The sequence below is a fragment of the Perognathus longimembris genome, chromosome 2 (assembly GCF_023159225.1).
Source record: "Perognathus longimembris pacificus isolate PPM17 chromosome 2, ASM2315922v1, whole genome shotgun sequence".
In the NCBI taxonomy this organism is placed as follows: Eukaryota; Metazoa; Chordata; class Mammalia; order Rodentia; family Heteromyidae; genus Perognathus; species Perognathus longimembris.
The window spans coordinates 4,422,958-4,435,146 of record NC_063162.1 but is presented as its reverse complement, the minus strand read 5'-3'; the positions used below and the strand labels follow the sequence as shown (position 1 = coordinate 4,435,146).

The window sequence follows — 12,189 nt, the reverse complement described above, 5'->3', positions numbered from 1 at the left end:
CCCCCCCCTCGCCATCTCTGTAGCGCACCACCGGGAGTGGTCTTGTGTTGGAATGGGACCCAGGGAAGACAGTTGGGAAAGGGAACCCAGTTCTGCAGAATCTGGAAGCCTCTTCAAGCCAATGAAGGGAGCATCCTTTTGGAACATGGGCAGACAGGGAGGTAATAAATACAATACATCCTTGTAAAAGGATCATACTGCACCATGCCTGTCCGTAAGGACCAAGCTGAGTTACATATTGAAGGTTTCTGCTCCAGGGTACCATTACGTTGAATTTACTTGTTGTTTTCTTCTATGTGAAAACTCAAGGGGAAAAACAGCACCCAGAGCTTTAGGTAAGGCAGTTACTAGTTTTTTGGTTTTTTTTTTTTTTTTTTTTTCCCCAGTCCTGGGCTTGGACTCAGGGCCTGAGCACTGTCTCTGGCTTCTTTTTGCTCAAAGCTAGCACTCTGCCACTTGAGCCACAGCGCCACTTCTGGCTGTTTTCTATATATGTGGTGCTGGGGAATCGAACCCAGGGCTTCATGTATACGAGGCGAGTACTCTACCACTAGGCCGTATTCCCAGCCTGGCAGTTACTGGTTTTGAGATAGGGTTTCCATGAGTCCTGGCACGAGGTCTTTGAGATCGCTTTTGTGTAGTTGCCATCTCCTCCTGTATTTCACTCGTCCTCTTTAAAAACACGTTACACACTCACCCCTTACGTGAGCTGTGACTCTTGCTCCGTAACGGAAGACTAAGATGCAGATTGATATTTTCAGTGTCAGAAGCACACACACACAAAAGAGCAGCGTGATCCTAATGGCAGCGTAAGCCACAGAGCCAGTTCTTCGGAGAGGTCGGCTAATGAAACCGTTTTTGCTCCATTAAAACTGATTTATTATCCCACAGGGTTTGTTGTAGGGATGATGGGAGCCCAGCGCATCTCTGTTTTTCTCCTGTTTCTGTCTCTCTAACGTGGTGAAGCGCAGCCCTCGGTTCCCTTGAGTTACGCGGCTCACGCGATGGTGATCCTTGCCATTGCGTCTAGAAGTCATTTTCACCTTACGTACAGGGCACCGTGGGTGTTTCCTTTTCCTTTTTCCCATTTGCTGAGCCGTGGCTCCACCCGGCGCGTCTCCCGGGTAGCTTGGTTGGAACCAGTCACTCGCACGAGCCAGCGTCCACGAAGTCTGGCTTAGGGGGTCCCTACCGCCTTGCGGGTTTGCATCACAGTTGGTGTCCTGGTTTCAGCTTGCCCAACATGGCGGCCTTCATCCCGTTCCCCTTCCCCCAGGTGTCCATCTCAGGCCCTAGAGAGCTGTAGACCTGGAAAGCTCCTAACTCCCCCAAGCCGTTGGGCTGAAGGGGTCGTTTTAGGGGACTGGGAGGGGGCCTTTAGTTTATACTTTTCCCTTCAGAACCTGCCCCTCCTCCTCTGCTTGCTCTGGACTCTTGAAGTGGGAGAAATGACCATAAACGTGCCCTGGAATAAGATGCGGTTCAGCCACCCTCCTTTGAGACCATCCCCTTCCGGCAGCCAAGGGGGTAGAGGCCCGGTTGCATGCTTCCGGGGAGCGGGGCACCCCATCGGCCTGGCGTCTCTCGAGGTTCAGCATTTTCCTGACCGATGCTTCTCCCTGTTTCTCTGTTACCTATCCTGCCCTTTGTCGTGCGTTGACTCGTGACGACGCTCTCGCACTCGTGGCGCCGCCCCCCTGTGTCCCCCTGTTACCGTGACCCCTCCCCGGGTCTCTGTGCCCTTTGTCTCCTGTGGTCTTGGTCGTCCCGTGCCCTCCAGGCTCGCGTTGGACGAAGCCATTCGACACAAGCCGCTCAACATGTCATCCCGTTTTTCACCCAGGGTGGCAGGGGAGAATGACTTCCTTCAGACTGTTATAAACAAAGTCATCGCTGCCAAAGAAGTCAACCACAAGGGGCAGGGTATGTACTGTGCTGTCCGTGTCCGTGTGTGCGCGTGCGTGCGTCTGTGTGTGTGTGTGCCCACGTGAACCTGGGCTGGATGACGTTTCCGTCAGGTGTGTGTGTGGGGGGGGGGTCACAGGGTGGAGGGTGTGTAGCGGGGGGCCCCTCGTGGGCAGCGCCTGGGGTTTCCTCAGCGGTTGCCTTTGTCGGGGTTGCCGAGGGGCGGGCCGCAGAGCGCGTGGGACGTGACGGGGTGTCCGGGGAGACCCCAGAACTGAGCTGTCAGGAGCAGCTCCCGCCTCTGCCGCCTGTCTTCCGCAGTCCTCTCCTCTCCTTACTTTTTCACAAGGAAAACAGAATACGTTTATTTCAGAGCCGAAAGAAAGCCATAACAGAGTAGTCAGACTCTCCATTCATCTGGAGGGGGCCCCGAAGGTGCGTCCGGCGGAGTTCCGGGGGCAGGCCGTCACCCCCTCCCCTGGGCTTTGCGCTGCTCACCGGGTGGCTTGTGCCTGTGACCCGCACCCGGACGCTCTTCATTGGTTGAGCAGACGCCCGGGGCATTATGGGAAGAGGCGTTTGAGAGGGAGCTCAGCATTATGGGAAGAAGAAGCATTTGGACAGTGGCCCCAGGCACTAGGGCAAGGAGAAGCATCGTGATCTGCTGTGTGCTATATCTGCCACCTCCCAGTTCCCCCTTCTTTCTTGTTACCGCTCTGGGATGGAACTAACCGCTTTTAGGGAACAGGGTGACAGCCACCCCCAGGCCTCCTGGTGAACGGGACAGAGTGGGGTACGGCAGTCTGGGATCCTCCAGGCAGGGCCTTGGGCACGTGAGGTGTGGTTTATGCCCTGTTCCGATGGACCATGCTACAAATCCGGACGGTTTACACGAGGCTCCTTTTTGTCTGGCACTTTGTGGCTTGTTAGCTTCGCTGCCCACTGCTTACTCTGCAGCTCTTCCCACCCCATTCCCAGCACGTGCCTTTGTCCCTGTTTGTCCTCACCCAGGACGTGTGTTCATCACCGCCACACTGCTGTCTCGTCAGTCCTTGTGTCTCCTCAGGACGGGGGCTTCTCTTCCACTCTGTCATGGACGTGCTTCCTCTTCCCTCGCGCCCAGCATTCGCTGTTTTCAGTCCCACACTGACAAATTCCCAGCAGCTGACCTTCCACTGGCAGAAATAATGGATCAGTCACCTCCGGCTGGCACTCGGCGGGCCAGGAGGCTGCCAGAAAACAACTGATTGTGGAGGCCCCCGCCTGCCCAATTGGGGGGAGTCACCCTCAGAGCGTCGGTGCCGTAGCCCAGCTTGTAAGACCTAGGAAAATCCACTCACCAGTCCTGGGCCTGGTGCTGGTTGCTTGGTGGGCTCCAGTGAGCACCTCCTGCCAGTCCCCCGGCTTTCCACAAGCAACCCTCTCCATCCATTCCCCCATTGTTCTCCGGAGAGCGTTGTGTTGGAAGAATCTTCTGGACAGTGTGCTCTCGTAGCTGGGATGAACCCTTCTTTGGCCGACAGTCGCAGAACAGGAGTCTAAGCACGGAGTCCCTGGGATGCGCTCTCGGGCCGCAGAGCACCTGTAAGCCCGCCCAGGCCCCATCCTCTTCTGAATTCAGCCTTCGCTGGCTCTCTGGAGGTCAGCCACTCTCCCCTCTGGAGCTGGCTCCTCAGCCCTGGAGCAGGTCTGGGCAGCGACCTTTGTCCCTGCCTTTCTGTTTTTTTTACATAGTCGAGCTAAGCAGATGTCACCCATAAACATGCTGATGTTCTTTGGAGAGAATTGGTCTCATTTTTCCCTCTGCGAAGAGATAGTTTTAAACTCATCATCCTCAGGAAAAAGTACTCTACGTTGAAATTGTGTTATAACGCAATGAATGGTGTCACTCATATTCCAGTTAAGGAAGGCAGAGATTTGAGTAAGCTAGCACTTATCAGGAAAGAGAGGACTATCATATTTTGTTTGGCTGGACTGCACAGCAGAGCTGGAGTACCGTGGGAGGAGGTGGCAAGTACCTTGAAGGTCCACCTTGTCCTGGTCTCAGCCTCCCTTTCCTGTGGGAGCAGCTGGCACCTGGGCCATACGGATGCTCCCTTTCCTGTCCTTCTCGAAGTTCTCTGGCTTCTCCCTCCTGGTGTGAACTTCGGTGGTGGGGGCCAAGAAGAGAGAGAGCGTGCGCACGCGCACCCTTGTACATACTGCAGAACCCTCTTCTTTTCTCCTGGTGTGTTCCCATGAGAACCCTCGCTGAGAGCTGCCCTCCCGCCTCAGCCCTTCCTCCAGGTCTGCATGGGAACCTGCCGCTTGGCTTCTTGTCCGCCCTCCTCACAGTTCCCATGGGGCTGCTGCAGGTCTATCCCTCTCCATTCCTACTGACCAGTCGCATGCTGCCACCAGGGTGTCATTGAGGCCGACCTGGGCCTCGCACACAGCCCCCCTGTGGACCGCCCCGCTCACCCTGCGTGGGTCCTGGGCCCTGACAGCTTCCAGAGGCAGCCGCTGGAGGTTCACTCCCTCTGGCTGCGTGTCCCGGTTCTCCTGTTCTCCGAGGAGTGCCTGGCATCCCTAGGGCATACGTAGGTAGAGAGGCGTCCCCTGTGCCCTCCGGGGCAGCTCTTCCCATGTGCTTGTCTCCACAAGCGCCCGGGAGTTAGCCTGGGATTCATACAACGACCCTAAGTATGTGGTGTGCGGACAGCAAGTGCCCATCTGTGTGTGCAGCCCGCTGCAAGGTCCTGGCACTTAGGAGGTGCTCATTAGGCAAGTCTGAAAATCTAGGCGGCTCCCTTGTAGCAGGAAGAGGATTTTTCCAGCTCACAGGATGGGTATGGTCAGTGATTTTATTTTTTCACTTTCTCAAGCCCACGTGGCACTCATGTTTGTAAGGGAACCCTTATCTCCAGGGGATGTGACAGTACCACCAGCTGGAGAGTGGCGTGAAGCAAGTGGAGCGGCCTGCATGGCGCTCCTCCCGTGCCCATGGAACGCCTTCCATGATCATTAGAATACACGCTCCTCTGTGCCCACGGAACGCCTTCCATGATCATTAGAATACACGCTCCTCTTTGCACTTGGAGCGCCTTGCATGCCCATTGGAATACTCATTCCTCCTGTGCCCATGAAACGCCTTCCATGCTCACTGAGAATGTGCACTCCTCTCGTGTGCATGGAATGCTTTCTGGGCCCAGTGAGAATACACACTATGGCGGACAGGGCTTTGGGTAGGTCATCTTTCCTCGTCTGGATGTAGGGTGCGGAACTGAGTAGCAGGCGGAATGGACCCTTGCTCTCTAGAAGCATCCAAAATGTGAACAGTTGTGCACATCTGCAGACACAGAGATACGGCCATATACATAGATGCACCGGTGCTCATGCACAGAAACACCTAGTTACACACACAGTGACACACGAAGCCACGGATGTACACAGACACCATAGACGTAGCCTGACACCGACGCTGGGACACATTCACCAAGCTGTGCCGAGCAGGTCAGGCCCTGCGGAGCGGGCAGAGTGCCACAAGCCAGATAGCACTGACGCCCTCCTTCCACGTGAGCAGCACCATTGTCCTTGAAAGCAGCTGGTGGAGCCGGGTACTCCCTTTTTTTCTCTTGCCTCGGATGTGTTGCAAGCGTGGGCTTTGTCCCCTGTCCCCTGGGAGCTGCTGAGCGCAGGTCCTCATCCCCCCATGTAGGAGCCTGTGGCTTCCGCTCACTGGCCTCCTGGCCGGGGGTCAGCACATTCACCACACGAGACTTGCTCCAGAGAGTCCCCTCCCTGTGCCTTTCTTTTCCTGCCGGGAGGGAGGAAGTGGGTCTCGGTGGTGCGTGCAGTCCTGCAGTGTCGACAGCATGGAGGGTTGGCCGTGCAGGCTCTGCCCTCTCTGTCAGCTGAGAAAGGGTCTGTGGGGCTCGCAGGCGCTCTGTGTGGACGCCTCTGTCAGTTCCTCACGGGCGAGGTCAAGGTCCGCCGCGCCCCTGCTCACCCCAGCAGCCCATTCTCTTACCTAATCTGGCTGTGTGTTTCTTCTCTGATGCTGAGCACGAATTCAAAGTTTGGGTCCTTTACCCAAATTGCTTTTGTGAAAACTTCTAAAACTGTCTGTGATAAAATGTAACCGGGCGCCTTCTGTTTCTCCAGGTTTGTGGGTAACATTGAAATTGCTTCCTGGAGATGTTCATCAGATTCGCAAAGAGTTTCCTCATCTTGTGGACAGGACCACTGCTGTGGCTCGCAAAACGGGCTTCCCAGAGATAATCATGCCTGGTAAGGACTGGCTGGCTCAGGGCTTCAGACGATGACTCATGTGGAGGGAGGGTGGCTGGTGATAGTAAGTTCCAAGGTGGCTGTGAGTTATGATAGAAGTCAGGCTCTCTCAGAATCAGCTCCTGTCCAACTCAGGTGTCTTGTGGTTAGCACAGATAGCACACAGATGTCAGAGTAGAAAATGGGATGAAGGAAGGAGGATGAGAGCGGAAGACAGTAGGGTTAAATGCTCACACAAGTCCTCACCATGCTAGGGTTCCTCTGGACTTGGAGGGAAGTAACTTGATTTTCGGATTTCTTAACCGCTCCTCTATTACACTTAACCGTAGTCTCTGGCTTCTAAATAACGTTTGCATGAAGAATGTGACTCGATTCTCTGATCTTGGAAGCACGATAACATTTGTCCTTCATTTTCGAATGACTCTGCGGTGTGTGAACAGCTGATCCACATAAGGTTCTTGGACGCTTCCCCGTTCACGTTGAACTACTTCCCGTTAAAAGGAAACCACTGCCCAGAGTCACGTGGCAATGAGCATTGGAAATGGGGCCAGGCCAACCCGTAGTGGGTGTTCGCGTGTGGCTTCCTGTCACAGGCCTCTGCTGTCCATGTGGACCCAAGGAGCCATTCTCTGTCTTTTAAAAAACATTTTTATCGTCAACTTGATGTGCAGAGGGGTTACAGTTATATGTAGGGTAGTGAGTACATTTCTTGTCAAACTTGTTACTTCCTCCCTCACTTTTCTCCCATCTTCCCTGCTCCGAGTTGTACAGTTGGTTTACAACATATTGTCTGGTAAGTATTGCTGTTGCATTGGTTCTCCTTTTAGCCTTTGTCTCACCATTTTGATATTACCTTTCCCTTCACCAATTCAACAAACATATATACACTACCCAGGGTGCCAAAATCAAATACAGTGACAGCAGGGTCTAAACCATAGGGAAGACAAACAAAAGAAAAAAGAAATAATATCACATAGTGCTTTAAAAATAACAACGATAGGCAGCTTGTTTTTGTAAGCTGGAGTTCATTTCACTTAGAATCATCTTATGTGATCATATGTATGCAGCTAGTGAGTTATTGTGATCATCTGCTAGGACTATCCGAGACATAAACTGATTATTACCAATGAGGGAAACCATAGTGTCTATTATTTCTTTGAGTGTGGCTCACTTCACTTATTATGCTTTTTTTTCCAGTCTTCCCAGTTCCTTACAAATGGGACAGTGCCATTCTTTCTGAGAGAAGTGTAGAGTTCCCTTGTGCATAAATACCACAATTTCTTGATGCATTCATCTACTGAGGGGCATCTGGGTTGGTTCCATATTTTAGCTATGGTAAATAGTGCTGCAGTGAACATGGTTGTGCTGGTAGCTTTAGTGTGGTCTTGTTTGTGATCCTTTGGGTAAATGCCCAAGAGAGGGGTTGCTGAATCATGGGGAAGCTCTATGTTTAGCCTATTGAGGAACCTCTATATTGCTTTCCCATCTTAAACCCATGTATCTGTGCGACGCTTGCTTTCCCCTACTGTTGACTTTCAGAACAGTTTTGGGTTATAGACTACAATGTCTGATACATCCTTTCAGCAAGCATTGGAAGTCATATGGGATAGCACCACTGCTTGTCTGTACTGGGAAAGCAGGACAGTTGGCCTCCAGCGACACTGTGGGACAGCTGTTGCTTCCCCAGGTCGAATTTGTAATTATAAAGTTAGTGCAGACTTGTTGATGGGCGTGGAGTAGTTTCTGGACTTCCTGCTTGCACTTGGACTTGAGTTGCAAAGGCAGATGAAGTTGATGATGTGCATTTATTTCTCTGGAGGCCTTATCATGTCCTTATGTGCAAAGGGAAGACAAGAAAACTTCCCAGTCGGGCTGATGGGGGCTTTCTTTACAGTTGACAGATGTGTGGGGAACTCACACTGAGCGCTGTTCTGGGAGGTTCTGCGTGTTGAGGGGTCCCTTAGAGAGGGGTTGTAGCTGGTGTGAATTATCTCCCTTCTCGGTTGGCTGAGTCGTCACTGGCTGGTGTGTGGGTACCAGAGGCAGCGGGCATATTTTTTCATCTCTTTCTGCGGTTGGACTGGCCTAACCCGGGCCTTGCCCCGTGTTGCTGTCCGTGGTGGAGCCTGTCACTCCGCCCTTCTCCGCTCTTCTCCCTTCCCATGACCCACTGGCAGCCTGGAGCCCTCCGGAAGGGTCCTGACATCTTCCACTTGGGACGGGGGCTGGCCTCTACCCTCTGCCGCTTCCATTTCCTTCCTCCTGAGAGGGGAGCCCTGCAGCCAGAGGAGGCATATCCTGAGGACATTCGGGATGCCCACCTGTTGGGTTTCCCTTCTGTGCACGAGGTCTTCTGGGGTAGGCCCGGAGAACCAATCTCTTCCTGCCGCCAGGCCCTGCCACTTCTCTTATTGGTCTTTGAGAGGCTGCCACGGCTCTGAATAGATGACCGGTTGTCTGTAGTTGGTTGTGGATGGCCCGAGGCTAAGGGGCATGGCTAAGGTCACACAGTTGGTAAGGGGCCGGTCTTGGACAGGCAGCCTTGCCTCCGAGTCCCCCCCCCCCCCCGCCCCCGGCTGGTGCCTCCTCCTCAGTTTCTCTTGTGGGCAGTACTGCACTTGGAGCCATGATTTCTAGCAGCCACTGTGGCTCTGGGAGAACCCACTGGGACTATTACAATAATGACTTTTAAATGGAAGCTTAATTTAATAGTTGGATACATTAAAAGGCAAAATGGAGCAGTTAAAGAAAAAGAAGCAGAAGAAAACAAAGAAAGGCTTGTTTTCCCGAAGAAACCCTGGTTCTCTAGTCAGAGCAAGGTTGCCCCTTGCTGCTCCTGCGAGAGACCTTGACGGTTTGTGCAGAGCAGGTCAGCGTGGGAGTGGGCCTTAGGGAGGAGGCGGAGCGGCCAGAGAGAGGGAGGGGCCAGGTCACAGGGGGCGGAGCCAGGCAGGAGCTAGAGAAGTAGTCACAGTCCGTGATGCTTCCTCTAAATCATGTTGTTAATGAAGCTTGTGAAGTTTTCCCAATTGGACCATTACCGAGGGCCTCGTATGTTCTCGGTTGGAAGAAGAGTTGAGTTCATTTGTTTTAATTTTTCTCTGCACAGTTAAAGGTCTATCTTACTTTAAAGTGCACAAATCTAAGCTGGGCTGGTGTGACTCTGGCCTTTCATCCTAAGTACTTAGGTGGCTGAGCCCTGACCATCCTGGTTTGCAGCCAACCGAAGAAGGAAAGTCTGTGAGACTCTTAATCTCCAGCTAACCACCAGAAAGCTGGAAGTCGGGCTGTGGTTCAAGTGGTAGACAGCACCAAGCTTGAGTAGAAAAAGTCAAGTGAAAGTATGAGGCCCTGAGTTCAAGCTCCAGGATCAGCCTTTACATGTGCGTGTGCGTGCGCGTGCGCGTACACACACACACAGCACACACTGCAGAGATGTTTTGCTGTCTTTTCTCTGTGATCCTCCTCTAGGAGCCTCAGAGCTGCTTGTTAGAGCATGAGAAGAACACGCGGGAAGTTTTTCCTGTGACTCACTCTCGTTCCTGACCTGGGGCTCACGGTTCTCTTCATCGACGTGTAGTTCCGTTTCTGGAGTCCTGCATTCTAGAAGAATGCAGTTGATTTGGGATAGTGCGTGGCGAGTCTCCTGAGCTGTCAGGTGATCTCAGCCGGCGGTAGCAGCCGGGGTGATGATGCTGGTTGCCATGGCCACCGGTGCAGTGGGGACCCAGTCTTTGGGTCTCCATCAGCGGCGTTGTGGGTGTTCTGGGCATTGGTTCGTTACCAAGGCACAGAGAGGAGAATCCTGGGCAATACTGCGAGCAGTGTGGGGCTTCGAAATGTTTTCTCTTTCCGGCAAGTCTTCTAATGATGATGATTCAAATTGCTTTTGTCATGCCTTTAGTGCTGAGGCCGTTTTGTAGAAAATACTTCACAATCATCAAATGCAGTTATTTATAATATTCTGCTAGGATAGGCAGCCCCTTAGACAATCTTGTACAATTTGTGGTTACACGGTGAACAATGGCTTGGTATTAAAGGTATAATTCTACCCCCCCAGGTGATGTGCGAAATGATATCTATGTAACATTAGTTCAAGGAGATTTTGATAAAGGCAACAAAACGACAGCGAAGAACGTGGAGGTGACAGTGTCTGTGTATGATGAGGATGGGAAGCGACTGGAGGTAGGTCTGCTTTGGCGGTGTCTCCATGGGCTCTGCTGCAGGACCTGGGGGGGGAGGGCCCAGTGGGCCTGGGAATCCTGTTTCCTGGAAAAGCATGGACTGCCCCCTCCTTTTCCCCAGCTTGCCTTCCTGTCCTCTGGGTCCTGGCCATGAGCCCGTCTGCGCACAGCCCCTGGGTTTTGACTACCTTCCTTGCCCAACCTTACCAAGGAGTGGCTTTTGCTGGCCAAGGTCCACAAGGTCTAGTTAGTTGGTCTCCAGACACCCAGATACCATTAGTGCTACCATTTGAGAGACAAGAAGATCGTGAGAAGGAAGCCGTTTCCCTTGGGTCTGAGAGCAAATCAGAGTGCGCTGGGTTGAGATCGGGCCTCTGCTCACTGCAGCCTGCTCTGTGCCCTTGAGTGCCCCCCCCCCCCCCTGGCTACCCTGTTCCCTGGCCGGTACCCTGTGGTGCCCCGTGGACCAGGGCGGTTGAGCAGGTTTGGGCGTGGGTCTTAGCTGTGTGGAGCAGGTGCTGGCATCATTTTTGGGTGACTGATCTTGTCATTGTCCCTGCTTGCCGTCTCCCTGGGAGCAGGGGTGGGGGGTGCCGCCCTTCCCTCTCGGGCTTCGCCAGGGGGGCTCCATTTGGAGTCTAGCAGACACGCTTCATGGCTGCAGTGAGTGGAGGGAGGGCCGCGCCCCTGTGTTGGGTGGAAAGCTCTTCATTCTGGACCTACCTGGTGGATGGAGCCGCTGCCCGGGGTCTTCATGTTAAAGTGACTGGGATGACGGGAGGAGGCGTCAGGGTCTCTGCCTAGTGTCTGAGCCCCGGCTAGAGGCTGGCTGCTGCCCCCTCTGCTGGGGCCGTGTTCCGTGGTGATTGGCTACGGCGGGTGATCTGCAGGCATAGTGGGGCGTGCCACGGGAGATGTGTCCCGCACGAAGCTTGGGGGGGGGGTGAACTCTTTACCCTTTCGTTTTTCTTTTCTTTTTATAAAGCACGTGATTTTCCCCGGTGCTGGTGATGAGGCCATCTCAGAGTACAAATCTGTGATTTACTACCAAGTGAAGCAACCGCGCTGGTTTGAGACAGTCAAGGTATAATTTTCCTGATCGTTTATCACCTGGGCTGATGATGAATCGTTCCCCGTCGCCCAAGGAAAGCGCATCTCTCCGCTAGCCTCCGGGGTCGCTTCCTGACGTACTTGGAGACCCAGTAGTCGCCAGAAGAGTCATTCACTATTGCCAAGGAGCCGTGTTGGCGTTTTTTTTGGGGGATGTATTTGCCCTCATCCTCTTTCAGACACAGCAACGGAGGAGAATAAGCGAATGTCTTAAAGGCAGCTCTTGTCTGTTCTCCTTGGATGTGTTCTAGGTGTAGCCTGTTGCCCGTTACACCAAATGTGATGAAATGGAGACTCCAGCCTGGGGAGGGTGCTGTCGGGAGAGGACTCCTGAGCAAGCTTTCATGCAGCACGTGGAGAGCTCCACAGGGTGCTACCCAGTAGCTCCATGGCAACCCTGGAGTCAGTGCCCCTCCCCCCCGTTCCAGGCTAGAGTTTGGCTCAGGAGTACAGATGTTAGCTGTCAGGATTAAAGACCATCCTTGCTTACAGATAGCACATCGGAGGTCTTTTCCTTTTACCTAATGTGATAACAAAAGAAAAAAGCTTTCTTGCTGAAAGTATGTTGGGGCTCACAACAAAGATGCCAAGTTTCAACACTGTAATCTTTACAGTAAGGATGTGAGCATTAAAAGAGAACAATCCAGCTGTCTGACATCTGGTTTGGAATCTTGTACACTACTTTGTTGTGGAAGTTTTCAAAAGGCATTCTGTCTTTGGA

General features: G+C 53.1%; 1 protein-coding gene across 3 annotated transcripts in view; it reads left to right on the top strand.

The window, feature by feature from the left end:
- Dock1 (dedicator of cytokinesis 1) overlaps positions 1–12,189 on the top strand; it is a 407,862-nt gene that overhangs the window by 66,441 nt on the left and 329,232 nt on the right. For 2 of the 3 annotated variants that reach the window (XM_048338033.1, XM_048338031.1), the window contains exons 12-15: positions 1,781–1,923; positions 6,049–6,174; positions 10,235–10,359; positions 11,344–11,442. In XM_048338033.1, the coding sequence (XP_048193990.1) occupies positions 1,781–1,923; positions 6,049–6,174; positions 10,235–10,359; positions 11,344–11,442 (493 nt within the window). The remainder of the gene's footprint in view (positions 1–1,780; positions 1,924–6,048; positions 6,175–10,234; positions 10,360–11,343; positions 11,443–12,189) is intronic. The other variant, XM_048338032.1, reaches the window with a different exon arrangement.